The sequence below is a fragment of the Spermophilus citellus genome, assembly GCF_964194105.1.
Source record: "Spermophilus citellus genome assembly, chromosome: 11".
NCBI lineage: Eukaryota > Metazoa > Chordata > Mammalia > Rodentia > Sciuridae > Spermophilus > Spermophilus citellus.
The window spans coordinates 20,332,836-20,348,509 of NC_138192.1; the positions used below are offsets into that span (position 1 = coordinate 20,332,836).

A 15,674-nucleotide genomic window follows, 5' to 3' on the forward strand; every position below is an offset into this window, starting at 1 on the left:
CCATCAACATCCTGCATCAGAGTTTTACATTTGCTATAATCGGTGACCTACATGAACACATCAATATCAACTCAAGACCATCATCCACATTAGGCTTCACCTTTGGTGTTGTACATTCCATAACTTTAGATAAATGTATTATAGCATCCATCCACCGTGAAATTATCAAGGGATAGTTCATTGCCTAAATAATCCCTTCTGCTTTACCTCATGTCTCCCACCCCCCAATCCCCTGGCAACCACTAATCTCTTTACTGTGGCTATGGATTTTTTTAAAAAATGTAACATTGGGCTGGAGCTGCAGGTTGGTGTTAGAGAATGTGCTTAGCATACATGAGGCATGGGTTGATCCCCAGCACCAAAAAATAAAAAAATGATAACTCTGAAAGAGTGGCCAAGTATCTCTGGGTACTCACCGCAAATGCAAATGTGGCACCGAAATTTCAGCCTGGATTAAATGATCAGGAGCCTGGGACTAAGGTGGCAGGGAGGTGGGGATAGGGGGCAGGTGGACACTAAGTAACCCTCACAGGAGCACCCACCCACTAGAGGCTGGGAAAGAAAGCAGCATTATGGCAGGCACCCAAAGCAGCCCAGGCTCTTCCAATGTGACCATGAAGGGTCAATGTTGACTAACTCCATGGGGTTGGCATAAGCAGAGAAGGGTCATCGTGGCCATAGTGCAATACTGAAGGATGGAGGCACCCCTTAAATAACTCGTTTCCAGGGCTCACTCACACATTTGTATCTCTGGGAGGGAAAAAGATTGAGGATGATGGACATGAGCAGGTGATGCTTCAGCCTTACCTTGATCTTCCCCTCGCAGTGGGGGTAGCCATCCATAGGAGGCAATACACATTTTTCTTGAGCTCCATTAATGATATCTAAAAAAATGGAAAACAATGAAGGATACCATGAAGTCCATAAAATAGACATGCCTAACATCCTTGTCAGCAGAGAGACAGGAAGAGAAACCAAAATAAGAGATACCCATCATGGCAGCCAGGTTCTGACCCATAGAACCTCACCAGCTCCAAACATGTTTGATTGGTCTGTGGTGAGGACCTGACTCCAGGAGACCCCACCTACAAGATGATGACCTCTGACTGGTGTGCCTTGGCTCAAAATGGTGAGTAGGCTAACCAGTGTACTTGCTTAGAAATTTGCAAGTGAGAAACAGAGAACCAAATGAATGGGGAGCAGGAAATAAAGCCATGAGATTAAGAGTGCCTGCCAGGGCCGGGGGAGGGGGCATCCCAGGCCACACAGGCAAAGTGAGACCATGCAGAAACTTCATGCAGTCATGTGTATGAGCTCAAGAAACCAACAGGAGAAAGAAGGGCAAATAGAACTTGGGTGCAGAGGAGCAGAGAGGCATAAAACACCTGTGCCATCCTGAGGAATTCCCACTGTGGTTCCAATACGGACAGCTCCTTACAGATATTAGATTTCCGCCAGGATTTCTTTATTGCTTTATATATTTTCTCACCACAAATCCCATTTATAGTAACTAGTACAAGTGGATTCCTCTTCCTGGTAACTACAGAATCAAAACTAAAAAAAAAAAAAAAAAAAGAGCAGCACTCTTACAAGAAGCTTACAATCTAAGGAGGAACAGTGAACAAGCAACTGAACGGTATAGATGACATGACTCAGGACTGGGCAAGGGAGGAGACCCAACTCAATCTCCAAAGCTCAGAGAAAGCCTCCCAGATCCAACACTAACTTAGCTGAGATGTGAGGACAACGTGGGAATGAGCCAGACAATTTAAAAATGTCTTTCAAAGTACTGAGGTGGGTCCAAATGCAGGAACCCACTTACGCTGGAAGAAAAATGTGTGAGGTACTGAGAGGTGAGACAGATGAGACAGGCAGCGCCCACACAGGAAAGACCTCAAATGCCACGACAAGGACTTTGGTCTTTTCCTCAAAGAACAGCAGAGCAATAAATAATGAAAGGTTTTAAGAAGTGGATAGTTATAAACAGATTTTTCTATAGCAATGATCATGCTGCTTGGAAATCTGGACAACTCTAACTCTACCTGCTTCATTCTCATTTTGTATCTATATTTTCCAGGAAGGTTTGGAAAATGTCACCCTTATTTACTACCAGTGGGTTTCTATACAAAGGACTAGTCAGAAATCAGATCTCAAATTGCAACATTATTTGCTAAATAGTACCATGGTGGTTATTGGGACTAAAAGAAGAAGTTAGTCCTACAGAGGATCTTAGCTATACCTAATCCTCAAAAGCCACATCTTTCGAAAGTGTGCAACAGAAATTCATGATTTCTTGATCCGGCATTTCACTGGGACATCTCCAAAGGAAGAAACACCCTCCTTATCAGAGATCAGAGGCAGCATCTGCTGGCAGTCGAAATGAAGTTACCTAGATTGTCGGGGCCTCTGTTTTGTTATCTATAAAATGGGAATGGCTGTTGCTCTATTTCTTCTAGCTCTTTCTGGCTCAGCCACTTTTAGAAATGCATTCTTTGTGTTTCTTCATGCTTTAGGTGGCAGCTCTGCCTGCAGCTTCCCTCTCCCACTTGCTAGGGCACAGAAGTCACTAAAGCATGGGCTGCTGCATCAAAGAATACAGAGTGCTTCCCAATGACTGACTCCCAACAGTGTTGCAAATCCTGGTTTTGCTGGGCAACACTTACCAAGCCGCTAAACAGTAGCAGAGGTCCTGAGAAATTAGGAGTCTCCAACAGTTGCAGGATAGGGTGATCAGATGTTTTGGAGGAGATATATAGAGTGAAATGCCCAGCCCCCTACCTCCACTACAGACACTATTCTACTTCCAGAGTGTTTAGAGACCAGAGGCTCCTGACTTGAGTGGCAGGTAGCGTGGGGTAAAGCAAATTCATTAGATGGTCCAGGAAGTGGAGCCCTGGTGCTGGACTGTGGGTCCTCTTATTCAGAGTTTCAAAAATATGTGATGGCCAAGGTCACTAAACTTTTTCTAAAACACACCAGGTAGTAAGTATATAGGCTATGTGCCACACAGTCTCTCTCTGATGTAGTAGCCACACAAAGGAATGGGTGGGGCCACAGTCTAATATAACTTTGTTTACAGAATCAGATACAGACCCTTGGGTTTGCTCTGCTAGGAGACTCCCCAAATGAGATTTCTCCTTTCTGTGAAGACCTGCTGAACTGACTGCTTCCCCAGTACTAAAGACAAAATATTCAGGGGAACTTTACCACCAAGCTTCAGTCCCAGCCCTTTCTATTTTGAGACAGGGTCTCCTTAAGTTGCTGAGGCTGGCCTCAAACTTGTGATCTTTCTGCCTCAGCCTCTCAGGACACTAGGATGACAGATGTGCACCTGACTTGGCCTGAAGCCAATCCTTCTAAGGAGCCCTGCAGGAATTCCTCTGCCTCTTCTGCTCTCCGCCCACCCACTGGAGGCCCCCTTCCTTTATATAGAACTCAACCAAGGCTTACCTCCCTAAAAACACAGTCCTCAACCTGACCTTCTCATGCCCAGTTGGGTTTAGTTGGATTTGGCCTTGCCCACCTTTGGGCTTCCCTGGACCCCTGTGTACACCTCTCCACCACCATCTGTTATTCTCTTTATATCTGTCCATCTCCTGTCCCAGGGCATGAGGAACGCATGAGAAGGTAATGTCTTTTTGCTGGGTCACCAGGCACTCAGTGAATGCTATTTGAATGAATGCAGGCAGGTTCCCGTCTTCTCCTCCATCTGACTCCTAGTCTGGGGAGGAGACTCCTGCTAGGCCACAGTTTTTACTCTTCCTCTTGACAGTTTATCAACAAATCTAACAGGGTCTCCTCTGTGATTCTATTACCTTATAGATGAATTTCCTGTCCCTTATTTTGTGACACAGTGATGGTTCTGAATACACAATGGGTTTCCAAAGGCTCTAATGTGCTCCAGGCTGTGGGGTGGGTAGAATTAGAGTGCAATAAACAGAAGAGTTCCAGCCTTCCCCCATGGGACAGAGCTGCTCCCTGAATCGAACCAAGGGCAGAACCCTCCATCACCGCACAGCTCCTGAGGACACTGGGCTCTTTTTCAGAGGACAACTCCCCATTGTGTTTCCATCACAATGAAAAAAAAAAACTCAGTGAATGTTTTTATTATTTTGTACTCATGGAGAACTTTCCAACCTGTGGAAGAGTCTGTGATCTGAGTGTGGCTAAGAAACAAAATCTTAGTCTAGTAAAGGTTAATGCTAATGCTTTTCAGGGGATACCTGTGATTACTCTATACAAGGTCCCTTCAAAAGAGGGGGACAGACCCTGCTAAGATGTCACTAGAACGTTTTCCCTGCCATTCACCCAAGTTCTCTCTCCTGCCACTTTTTCCATATGATAAAAGGTCAAAGAAATACAAAGAGATGTTAACATAAGCAATGAGGCTCAGTTCTTAACTGTTGTTGAGGATTCGGTTTCATCTCTCACCTTCAGGAAAGCCAAGCTACATCGTTGTGGTTTACCTAAAATTTCACCTCTGTACTGATTCTACAGAACTGTCAACCAGGTGTCAACAGAACAGGCAGATTACGTAGGTGTGAAAATTCCTCTGTTTTATACTGGTACCCACACAGTGTAGAAGGTGCTTGGGTACTGGGTTTAATCTAAGAGCACAAACACTTTCTGTCATGCTTAGACTTGGGAAGAACACACAATACAGAGGCAGCCGTAGCAAATGGAGGGGTCCACACACACAGATGGGTGCGCCTATGAATGGTAGGCAGCATTTCCTGACTGCCTTACAGATGCAGCTACACTGGGAGACATGTGCACAGGGCAAGAGCAGCATTAAACACACACTGACAGGAAACAATGACAGAGAACCAGATAGAGTTTTTTTTCACTCATGCTTTCCTTCCCATCTGAGGGCAGAAGGGAGGGAAGCAGGGAGTCAGGACAGGAATAAGGAGTAAAGAGGTTTTGAAGGAATGGAGGAGATGGAAATACGGTGATACGAGGCAGGAAGCCAAGGTGGATGGAGGACACTAACAGGCTTATGCAGCACTTGTCTTTCTGGAGTGTTGTTGCATACCTGATCACATTTTAAACAAGGGAGATGGTGACCTCATCTTATAGATGGGAAAGGAGAATGTTTAAAATCCTCAGCACCAGCCTCCAAACTCAGCGCAGTCAATGTGAACCTGCTGCCTGCTGTGTGCTGAAATGAGTCCTTCTGAGACAGTCTGCACCTTCTAGAAGGTAACCACCACGTGTGTGGAGGAAGGGACCTTGTGTGGCATGTGGAAGGAGGGGTCCCATGGGGGGATATGGGAAGAGGGACCCAGGTAACAGTAAAAGAAGTACCTGTCAGCCTCCTGTGGGGAGGGGGAGTGGGCAGGATTTTTGTCCAGGGGTCCAAACTCCACGGCTTTTTCAAACAATTGAATGAACAAATGTAAAGAGGAGTAAAGAGCCCAAGTTCCCGTGAAGTGGAGAGGAACATATCACAGAGAAACAAGGGACCGGAAATCCTCCCTCCTTATCACTGACCCAGCAACTCTTGAGTTGTGGGCCACAGCCTAGGGAACCTGGGCTCAAAATGAGGCAAACAGCAGGGGGAGAAGACCCTTTTCTGCTGGGAGAGGAGATGTGGATTGCTGATATTTAAAGCTTCTTGGAATTTAAAAAGAGGGCTTGTGGTTTCTTGATATGATCTTAATGAATCATTTGTTAACTGTCCTGATGCTTTTACAAGTCATGCGCAAGGTTCATCAGGTACCATACAATTGATCTCTTAACTACCCCATTTGACATACATGCATATATATATTTTTAAGACATCAACTCTCGACTATGCAGCATAGTTCAAACATCTACTGCACACTGAAGTTAATGATAACCAGTCCTCGCTGCCGAATCAAAGAGATCTGGAGATAAGGTCACAAAAAGAGTCTCCAAAACAAAAAAAAAAAACTGAAGTCAGATGTCAATCTCAATCCTGATTCAGACAGTGCTTATAGGTGGGATGATGCATAAGAAACACAATCAGCTCTGGATGATGATAAAGTAATGAAGGAATAGAGGAGAACCGGTGGTAGGGAGAGGGACAGGTATCTGAAAGTGAGCCTCACACAAAGACAGGTATTCAGAGTGAAAGTTGCTCTACCATGAAGAGAGGCTGCCCTGCCAAGGCTCACTTTTCTGTACATCGATAACAGTAAAGACGACAAGTGTTTGAAATGATATTTTAAAAAAGAATTCAAAGGACATAGTGTCATTGGCTTTTTATCTAGAACCCCCCCAGGCATCTGAGAGGTTAAGAGTGTCTGATCCCTCACCATGAGGAAGGGGAGAAAAGGGACAAAGATAGAAGAAAAATGAGTTTAAAATAAACCTCTCAAAATTCAAAAAAAATGATGGCCATCTGTTTGCTACTGAAAGTGTCATGAAACCCAGTTTGATCTCCTCACCCCGTTCCTTTACCAACAGCTGGGATCACCATCCACACTAGGAAGGGCTCCATTCAACTCAAAGGCACCTCACCCATAATTCCTCTCCAACGATAAAAGGTCTCCAGGGATTCTGTCCCGTGTGTAGGACAAGGTGGCAATTTCTCCAGGCACACCTCATATGAACATGCAGCTACACTTATCAGAAGGCCCCAGCAAAGTGCACCCGTGTGAACCCACACTGCCTCAGCATCTCAGCAACAGCCAGGAGCTGGCTGGATCTGCACACTTGAGACCCAGCTCTTGCCAGCATCTCCATCAGCTGGCTTGGCTGCAGGAGTGAAGAGCAATAAAGCCAACAGAAATCAGCCATGGTAAAATACAGTCTCCCATTAAAATGACCTCACTGGTCATTCTCAGCTTGCAAATACTCACTTAGGGCTGCTTCACAGTTTCGCTATGAGAAAAGTGATTTAATTTCTATAACTGAGCCATGTACACATATTTCAAGCAGAAGACTCTACAGTAATGAGAAGGTCCTTGATCACCAAAGGAACTGGGCAGCCAAGATGTGGCTAACAGGCAAGACTCTATCCCAGAGAGTACACAGCTTGAGTATCCCTTCTTTTAAATGTCTGGAAGTATTTAAAATTTGAGAGATTTTTCAGAATGGAATATTTGCATAAACTTCTGGTTAAGCATTCCTCATCAGAGAATCCCAAATCAAAAATGTCCCAAAATTTGAAAACTTGGGGGCATCATGTCAACAACTGAAAAAGTATAGGATTTTCAAGGATTGTGGACATCAGATTAGTGATGCTCAACTAGTACTGGACACTCTGAAAAGGCTTATTATATTTTCTTATTCTTTTAGTCTAAAAAGCTGGGAATGCAATTATCCCTGTGCAGAGGAATTTTGGAGCTGCAAGAGACTTCATATTTATCAGAACTTCCTTTACTTAAAACTCTGGATTCATAAAACTACAGCCTAGAGAAATGAAGTGCAATCCTCATTTATTGATGTAACAAAATTTATCAAGCACCTTCCCTGTGCAAGACACTGTGAATGTTCAACCCAGGACTTTGTCTTCTGATTCAAACTCATTCCCAGCATTCTGTTTCTAGGAATTTAAAAGACACAGAACCAATAACAGTAACATATTTGTGTTCTGCATAGGAAATTCCATGAATCAACACCGAGGAATAAAATAACAAATTATTTCCCCCCTCTGTAAAAAGCACTTCCAAGGTCCTCGTGGACTTGCTAAATGGAAACTAGAGCTCCACTGTTGCCCATGTATAAATACTATGGAGGTAATGGACGTCAACAAGTATAGAAAAGTACATTGCCAAGTACAAACAATGTCATAATATTCCCTATCATAATTTGGCCAAATAACCTCAGATTATTTATACTACCCTTGTTCACATATTCTTTCATTTATTTATTTTTTTATAAGTTCATCTTCCTAATTAAGCTTCCAAGAATTAATGAGGTTTTTCCTTTTCTTGGTAAGTTAGTATTAAGAACAGGACCTCGACCAAGATTCTCAGTATGAGAGATAGGACTTACACACATCCATACCCTACATGCACACACCCAAACTCCATTCTGATAAACCCCAAGCTGTTGCTTCTAGATATGTCCACCCAGAGAAAAAGGTGCATATCACGTGGTAGGCAGAAAATAGATAGGGTTAAATAATTGCCACTCACATGAAAAAAAAAGAGCTTATCATTAGACATCAGGGAAAAACAAATCAAAAGCACAGTGAAACAGGAGTTCACATCAATTAAAATGACTATAATAAAAAAATTCAGATAATAACAAGTATTGACAAGGATAAGGAAACATTAGCACCCTCAAACAGTCCCAAAAACTCTGCCATTGATTCATTCAACAAACACTGGACCTAAATAAGCATCTGTAATGACTTCAGTACCTTCCTAAGGAGTTAATACACCAACATAAAACAGTCTCTACCTTGAGAGAATATAAAATGTTGTGGCTACTTTGAAAAACACTCTGGCAGTTCTTTTAAAAGATAGAGTGATCATTTGGACCTAGCATTTCTACTCCTTGGTTTATAAAGAATAAAAGCATATGTCCACACAAAAATTTGTACACAAATGTTCACAGCAGTCTTACTGTTAACAGCCAAAAGTTAAACAACTCAAATGCCCATCAGCCAATGATTAGATCAAATGTGATAAATTCATAAGGTGGAGTATCTTTCAGCCATAAAAAGGAATTAAGTGCTAACATGGATGAATCTTTAAAAATTCATGCTAGATGAAAGCTAGTCACAAGAGCCACACATTGTAGGATTTCACTTAAAAGAAATTCCCAAAATAGGAAAATCTATAGATACGGGAAGTAGATAAGTGTTTGAGGGAGGGAACATAGAAGGAGAGATGGAGAGGCAGAGGGAGGATGATGGCTGAAGGGCACAAAGTTTATTGTGAGGTGATGAAAATATTATAAAATTAATTGTGATATGAGCGGTAGAACCCCCTGAATATGCTACAACTTTTTTGAATAGGACATTTCAGATGGGTAATTTGCATGCTATATGAATTCTATCTCAGTAAAGCAGTTACAAAACCCCTAAAAGTCTATCACCCATTTGTAATGATTTTAATAACTTCCTAAGAAATAAAGCAACACAAAATAATCTCAGCCTCGAGGGGGTCTCAAATATACTTTGGAAGTTGTTCCAGGAAAGGCAGTTAACAGCCCAAGGTCATGTATAGAGAGGGAGCCCACGGCTGGTGCCCAGGGGGATCAGCAGGCCTCCAGGGTTTCAAAGGCCAATTGTAAACCTCCCAGTTTATATTTGTAGTTATATTTATATCTCCCAGAGAGAAATACAGATACCTAGATTAGAAAACAATTTGATCGCCCCTCATTCCATAGTACCAGAGTACTTAAGTACCTGGGCACATAGTCAGGGTCTCTTTTGCAGGTAGGTGTGAGGTTAAGATTAAATTCAGGACCAGTACCCGTGAGAACAAATGCCAAATGACCTCAAATTTCAGGACAATCTGCCTGGCTGAGCTATTGTTTTGACCCCCCCCCCACCCTCAACCTTGGTGCTTCTCATGGATGAAAGATGGGTACGCAAGGACCCAACAAAAAAGTGGGGATCCACTGGGAGAGGTGGCACATGCTTGTAATCCCAGGTCTTAATGAATTAATCCTCTAATGAAGTCAGTGCCCTTATGATGCAAACATTGCCCACCTCTGAACTTGCTGTACTGGGGACCATGCTTTCAACACATGAGCTTCTGCAGGGACATTCCAGATCCAAACCACAGAGACAAAGATGATCATTTGTTTACCCTTACCCTCTGGGCGTAGATTTGCTCTCTTAAAAACACTGTACTTGTTGGAACATAGATAAAACCTGCTTTCTAGATATAGATAGCCATATTTGTATCTCTTCAGTGTTACCATATTTCATCATTTACTCTCTTGCTTTCCAGCTCTGTGGCCACTAGATTCACCTGAGTTTGGGGCAGGAAGAACATTAAAAAAGGCCATGGCTGAACCATTCTCTCTGCCATATAAATGATCAGGGTTTGTGGAAGTGAGGTTCCTTTCTTTAAAGCTCCTCAGTTGATTTTAAAATGTAAGATAGAGTTAAGAATGGCTAAATTATCCTTTGACCTTGGCCACATTTCTTAATCTCTCTGAGCCTCAGGGTCTTCTGCTGAATGGAGACAGTAGCATTTACCTCTGTGTAGTATCACGAGGACTAACCAAGATGAGCCATGAGCAGAAGTCGTGCTCCTGGTACACAGTCCATGTTGGCTGCCACTATTATTGTCCCTGTTCTGGGCATCATGGTGCTTTTTCTTCTTTCAGCTACCTCTCCTTGTCCTGTAGAGCTCAACCCAGTTCCCACTTGTCTGATGATTACTTAAGGCAAAGAGACCCAGAAATGCAGTGCTTAAATGAAACAAGTGTCTCTCTTTGACAGGTGATGTGCTCCAGTAGGAGCAGTCCACAAGAGTAGGTACTGTCCACACTGCCGTTGGCTCTAAAATCCCTCCTTCCCCCCGCCCCTTTCTGTGTACTTAAGATTGAACTCAGGGGTATTTTACCACTGAGCTACATGCCTCATCTTTTTTGATTTTCTTTATTTTTTAAATTTTGAGATGGGGGTCTAAGTGACTGAGGGTCTCATTAAGTTGCTGAGGTTGGCCTTGGATCTGTGATCCTCCAGCTTCAGCCTCATTACTTAATGGACCAATGGGAGGTGGGACTAGCTGGTGGGCCTACCTGGAGATGTAGTTCATTGTGTGCAGCATGGCCAGGAAGGGTCCGTCTCCCTTCCCTGCCCCAGCCCCACTCCTCCCTCCCCTTCCTGTGCCCACTTCCTGGCTACCTTGGACTGAATAGCTCTCCTCCACACCCTTCCACCATGATGTTTCTGCAATGGAGTAGGTTGACCATGGACTGAAACCTCCGAAACCACAAGTCAAAATAAATCTCTCCTCTACTAGGTTGTTCTTGACATAAGGTCACCATGATGACAGCTGGCTAAACACAATGCCTAAGGGTGGGGTGGGGGGAAGACGGAAGAGGTCAATGTGGTTTAAGCAGAGGACATGGGGTAGGTTGGGCAGACTTGGAAGAAATAACAGTCGGACAGGTAAGCAGCCACCATGTGCTACAGAATGTGAGTCTCAGGCTCAGAACACGATTTATCACAGTTATCACTCCAAGTACCTGGAAGGTCTCAGCATACCCTTGTGCGCTTTGATATCGTCACCTTGGGGAAGCAACCAAGAGTCTGGATGGAATAGCAACATGCTGAAACAAAGGTGAAATCTCAGCAAAAAAAGAGTGAAAGCCACATTCTGAGGATAAAGACATGGAGAATATCATACTTTAAAAAATACCGCTGGGCTGGGGATGTGGCTCAAGCGGTAGCACGCTCGCCTGGAATGCGTGCGGCCCGGGTTCGATCCTCAGCACCACATACAAAGATGTTGTGTCCGCCAAAAACTAAAAAATAAATATTAAAAATTATCTCTCTCTCTCACCCCTCTCTCTATAAAAAAATAAAGTAAAAAAAATACTACTGCATAAAAATCTTTATAGCTGAATAGAGTTTATACAGAATACAGATAGCAAACAACTAGAAAATTTACCTTTTACTGGTAAAGAAGTGAGGAATTTTTCTGATACAGGGTTTATAGATAATTATGAAAGTTCAACCCCTTCTTTGATTAACAGCAACTTCTAACATCACTCTTAAACAGTCTCTTGATCCCCCACTTTCATCTAATTAAATCCCCACTGGTGCCCACATCGCAGATAATTGGTAAATCCTTTTCAAACGTCCAAGCGTATTTCCAAAATGACATCATATCAGTCTGTGAAGTTATTAAGTTATAAAAATCTCTCTAATCTCTGAATAGATCAGTACTCTCACAAAACATCATCTTCCCTTACTGGAGCATCCTGTTCCTAGAAGTGACACTGAAATGCACCAGGGGAGCTGCACTCTGGGTCCTGGTCCTTACAAGTCCTTGACCTCAACTCTTCTGCAGTAAGGTGGAACATGTGGATAAAGACTGTCTTGGAAAAAGCAAGGGCTCTGTTATTGGACAGATCCTCTCAGCCTTTTCCCAGCTGCCCAACCTGGGCAAATTACTTACCCTCAGGAACTTATGTTTTCTCGCTCAAAAACAGAGTCAGCAAAACCTTCCAGTATCAGAGTTCCCTTTTTTTGTGCCAGGTACCTTGTCTGGTATTAACATATGGCCTTACTCCCTATCAGAACAGCCTCCATAGTAGAATATGAGATGCTGAAAGATAAGCCACAAGAGAGCTTGCCCATACCACATCGAAACAGCACACACTTGCTAGTCTCAGCTACTGATGCAACACATTTACCCAACGTCTGTATGTCCTTTGTGCCTGTGTCACCATTCCTGATTAGTTTTGTGTCACAATGCTTGCTGGGCTGTGAAGTACAAGTGATTAAAATGCTCTGGATTTTTGGAAGGAAAAAGTGTATGTTTTAAAATGAATATAACAGCACAACAGCATATACTTGTGCCTATGTATTCAATAGCTCTGGGAACGGAAGATAAAACTCAGCTTGTAATATGACTTGGATAATCAGAGTTCTTTTTATGCATAAATCTGCATGTATTCATCTCTATGTAAATGGCATTTTCTGTAAGTATATACTTAATTTCTGCTATCATTTCTTCTGCAACAAAACGTTCTTCAGTATTTTGAGTAACAATGCAAGGAACATAAAATATTCCACACGGGCATCATCTTTGTATCCAGTTACAATAAATGGGCATAAGAGTCACTAAATTGAGAGAATGCTAGGTTTATATTTCAAAAACAAAAACAAAACCAAAAAAGCTATATCAGTGTCATATTTCCAGAGAAATGTTTCTCTACATAATATTTTTGAAAAATAAGATATAAACTGACATATTTTGAGACATCCTCAGCTGCCAATTTTGATTTAAGGAAATGTAACTGAGAAGTAGGTGGCAGATATTAAAAATTCAAGATTATACTTGCAAAACTACATCAGAGTCTCCAGTTGGGGGCCTAAGGCGGTTTTTATAACTATTCTCCTTTTCCAATAAGTAAGCTAGGGCAGAGCCTTTCATAAATTCCCCTCTGCTCGAAAGCCAGAGGAGGTAAGGAAGCTTTATACAGCAGTCTTACTGGAACAGTGATGTGCCCCTGAAACATGGAGAATGCACATCTTTCTTCACCCCTGCAAACAAATGGCTCAAATTTTCTTCTAGAATGGTTTGAATGGAAGCACAACTCACATATTTCTGACTGTTTTTATTGAAACTGTCAAAGGTATTTTGGGTTTGGATTTTGTTTTAAATATACACATATATATATATATATATATATATATGTAAATACATAATTAAAAACTATAGAAGGCTGATTGTACATTGTACAGTAGGCTATTTTGATGGTAATTATAAATTGTTCTTTTCATATTACACAACATTTTTTTCTTAAAGCCTTCCTGCTACTATTGGCAAACACAGGATTCTAACTGGCCTTGGAAACATCTCCAAAGAGGATATCCTTTGACTATTCTCTTAATAGGAGATCAAGACAAGTTTTTGTGTTCAGTCTCTCGCCTAAACTGAGCTTTTCATTTTGTTTTGATTGCTTGGTTATAACCCTCTCCCTTGATTTTTAACATGGGAAAACAAACTAGAAGATAGTTTAAAACGGAGATGACACCATGTTAATAAGTTTTAGGTACTACAAAAAGCAGTACAGAAAGAACATATGAAGCCACCAAAAGATAGAATATTGCAAATACAAACCCTTGGGTACAAGTTTAAAGGAAAATTTGCAGTTAATTTATGGCTCTTTTGTGATCCATCCAGAGGTGCATGAAAGATATGTGCCAAGCCAGCTAGATAATGGCCTTGGCTGGGGATCCCTCTCTAAAACCAGATTGTCTTAGAACTTAATTTCTTATAATCTCCCCTATCTCTTTGTAGGAGGTTCTTCACATAAAAGGAAACATACCTGGTATTAAGACCATGTAAATTTGGACAGCAATATTCAGCTTAAGTTAAAAGTAACATGCATATCCCAGTTCTTGACCACATCACAGAAAAGAATTTGAGAATGTGTTAGGTATGAGTAGCAGAGCGAGACACTTATAAAGGGAAGGTACAGACTGTCAGAGCAGTGTTGGCAATCTCAAGAGTGAGACACAATGCCAGGGCTGGAGGGCTTTTACTTTGGTACATACATAGATGGAATATATATGATCCAAAGGGGATTTGACTTCCCTTGGGATAGAAAAATATTGAGCAAGAGCAGGGTTCCACCTTAGAGGGTCTGGTTTCACATACAGGTTTCAGCTGACAGCAACATTTCCGAGGGTCACATGGTCCAATCAAATGGTGGCTCCTACCCTCCTCACAAGGTTGTCTCTTTCTTTTCAGGTCTTATTCTTACTTTGCTATGTTCCACAAAATGTATAAAGAACTGGTAAATTATGAAGTACTCTGGGGGCCTCTTTAGTGCAACCTTATATTCAGGCCCTTTTCTATTCCTTAGGGTTCATTGTCTGGCTCCCAAATTATTTATGAGTTTTCTGTTCTATATTTTAGCAGGGATGTTTTCCCTTTAGTGATTCAGGGTTCTCTCTCTGTCCCTATATTTTATTTCAGTATCATATAAGGTCCAGGACTTACGACTTACTAAGGCCAGGGGGAAACTGAAACAGACACATCCTAACAAACCATAAATATCAAGTGTTCATATCTCTTTATGAAATCAATCAATCATCAATCAAGTGTTCATAAGTTCAAGGTGATAAGTAATTTAACTGCCTGCTAAAACAAAAGTTATACTCTTTAGAGTAAGATAACAGAACCCAGTACTCTACATGTAACATTAAAATGTCTAACATGCAAAAAGAATTACTAACCTGGGGAAAAATAGAAAAATGTAAAGCAAAATTAAGAAATCACTCAACCAAAACATGTCAAGATTATATGGATGTAGGAGCTGACAACGAATTGAAGCAGCTATCATAAAATAGGTTAAAGACAAAAGATAAACAGTATCATCAGTGAATAAAGTAATTCTCAAAGAAATGGACACTTCTGGAACTGAAAAAATAAACTATCTAAAATGAAAAATTCACAGAGTAGAAATAATAAAAGATTGAAAGTGGCAAAATAAAGATCAGTGTACCTGGAAAAAAATGGAAATCATTCAATCTCAAGAGACAATAAAGGAAAATAAAATAAGCAGAACCTCAGTGACCTGAAGAAGAGCATGAGGTAGGTATCTTTTGTAAAAACAAATGCTGAGAAGCAGGAGAGAAAAACAAAAATTGGAAAAGAAAAATATCTGAAGAAATAATGACCAAAAACCTTCCAAATTTGTTTAAAAAAAATTAACTTCAGATCCAGTAACTCAGTGAAGTGAACCATACACAAGATAAATAGACAATCATATTTATCATAATCAAACTGCTAAAAGCCAAAGATAAAATGTTGAAAGCCATCAGAGAAAAACAAGACTCAGTACACAAAAGAGAACAAAGACAGAAATGTCACCTGACTTCCCATCAGAAAAGGATGGGGGCTGTAAAACAAAGAAACAGCATTTTTTAAGTGCTGAGAGAAAACTTACTGTCAGCTCAGAATTCTTTATCTATGTCCTTGAAAAATGCTGGCCCAAAAAAAAGCCATTTTCAGATAAATGAATAGAGAGAGATTTCACCACCAGCAGACCTGAAT

General features: G+C 41.5%; 1 protein-coding gene across 4 annotated transcripts in view; it reads right to left on the minus strand.

The window, feature by feature from the left end:
* The window catches only part of MGAT5 (alpha-1,6-mannosylglycoprotein 6-beta-N-acetylglucosaminyltransferase), a 340,832-nt gene that overhangs the window by 150,646 nt on the left and 174,512 nt on the right, over window positions 1-15,674 (minus strand). For all 4 annotated transcript variants that reach the window (XM_081262405.1, XM_081262404.1, XM_081262402.1 and 1 more), the window contains exon 5: window positions 808-884. In XM_081262405.1, the coding sequence (XP_081118531.1) occupies window positions 808-884 (77 nt within the window). The remainder of the gene's footprint in view (window positions 1-807; window positions 885-15,674) is intronic.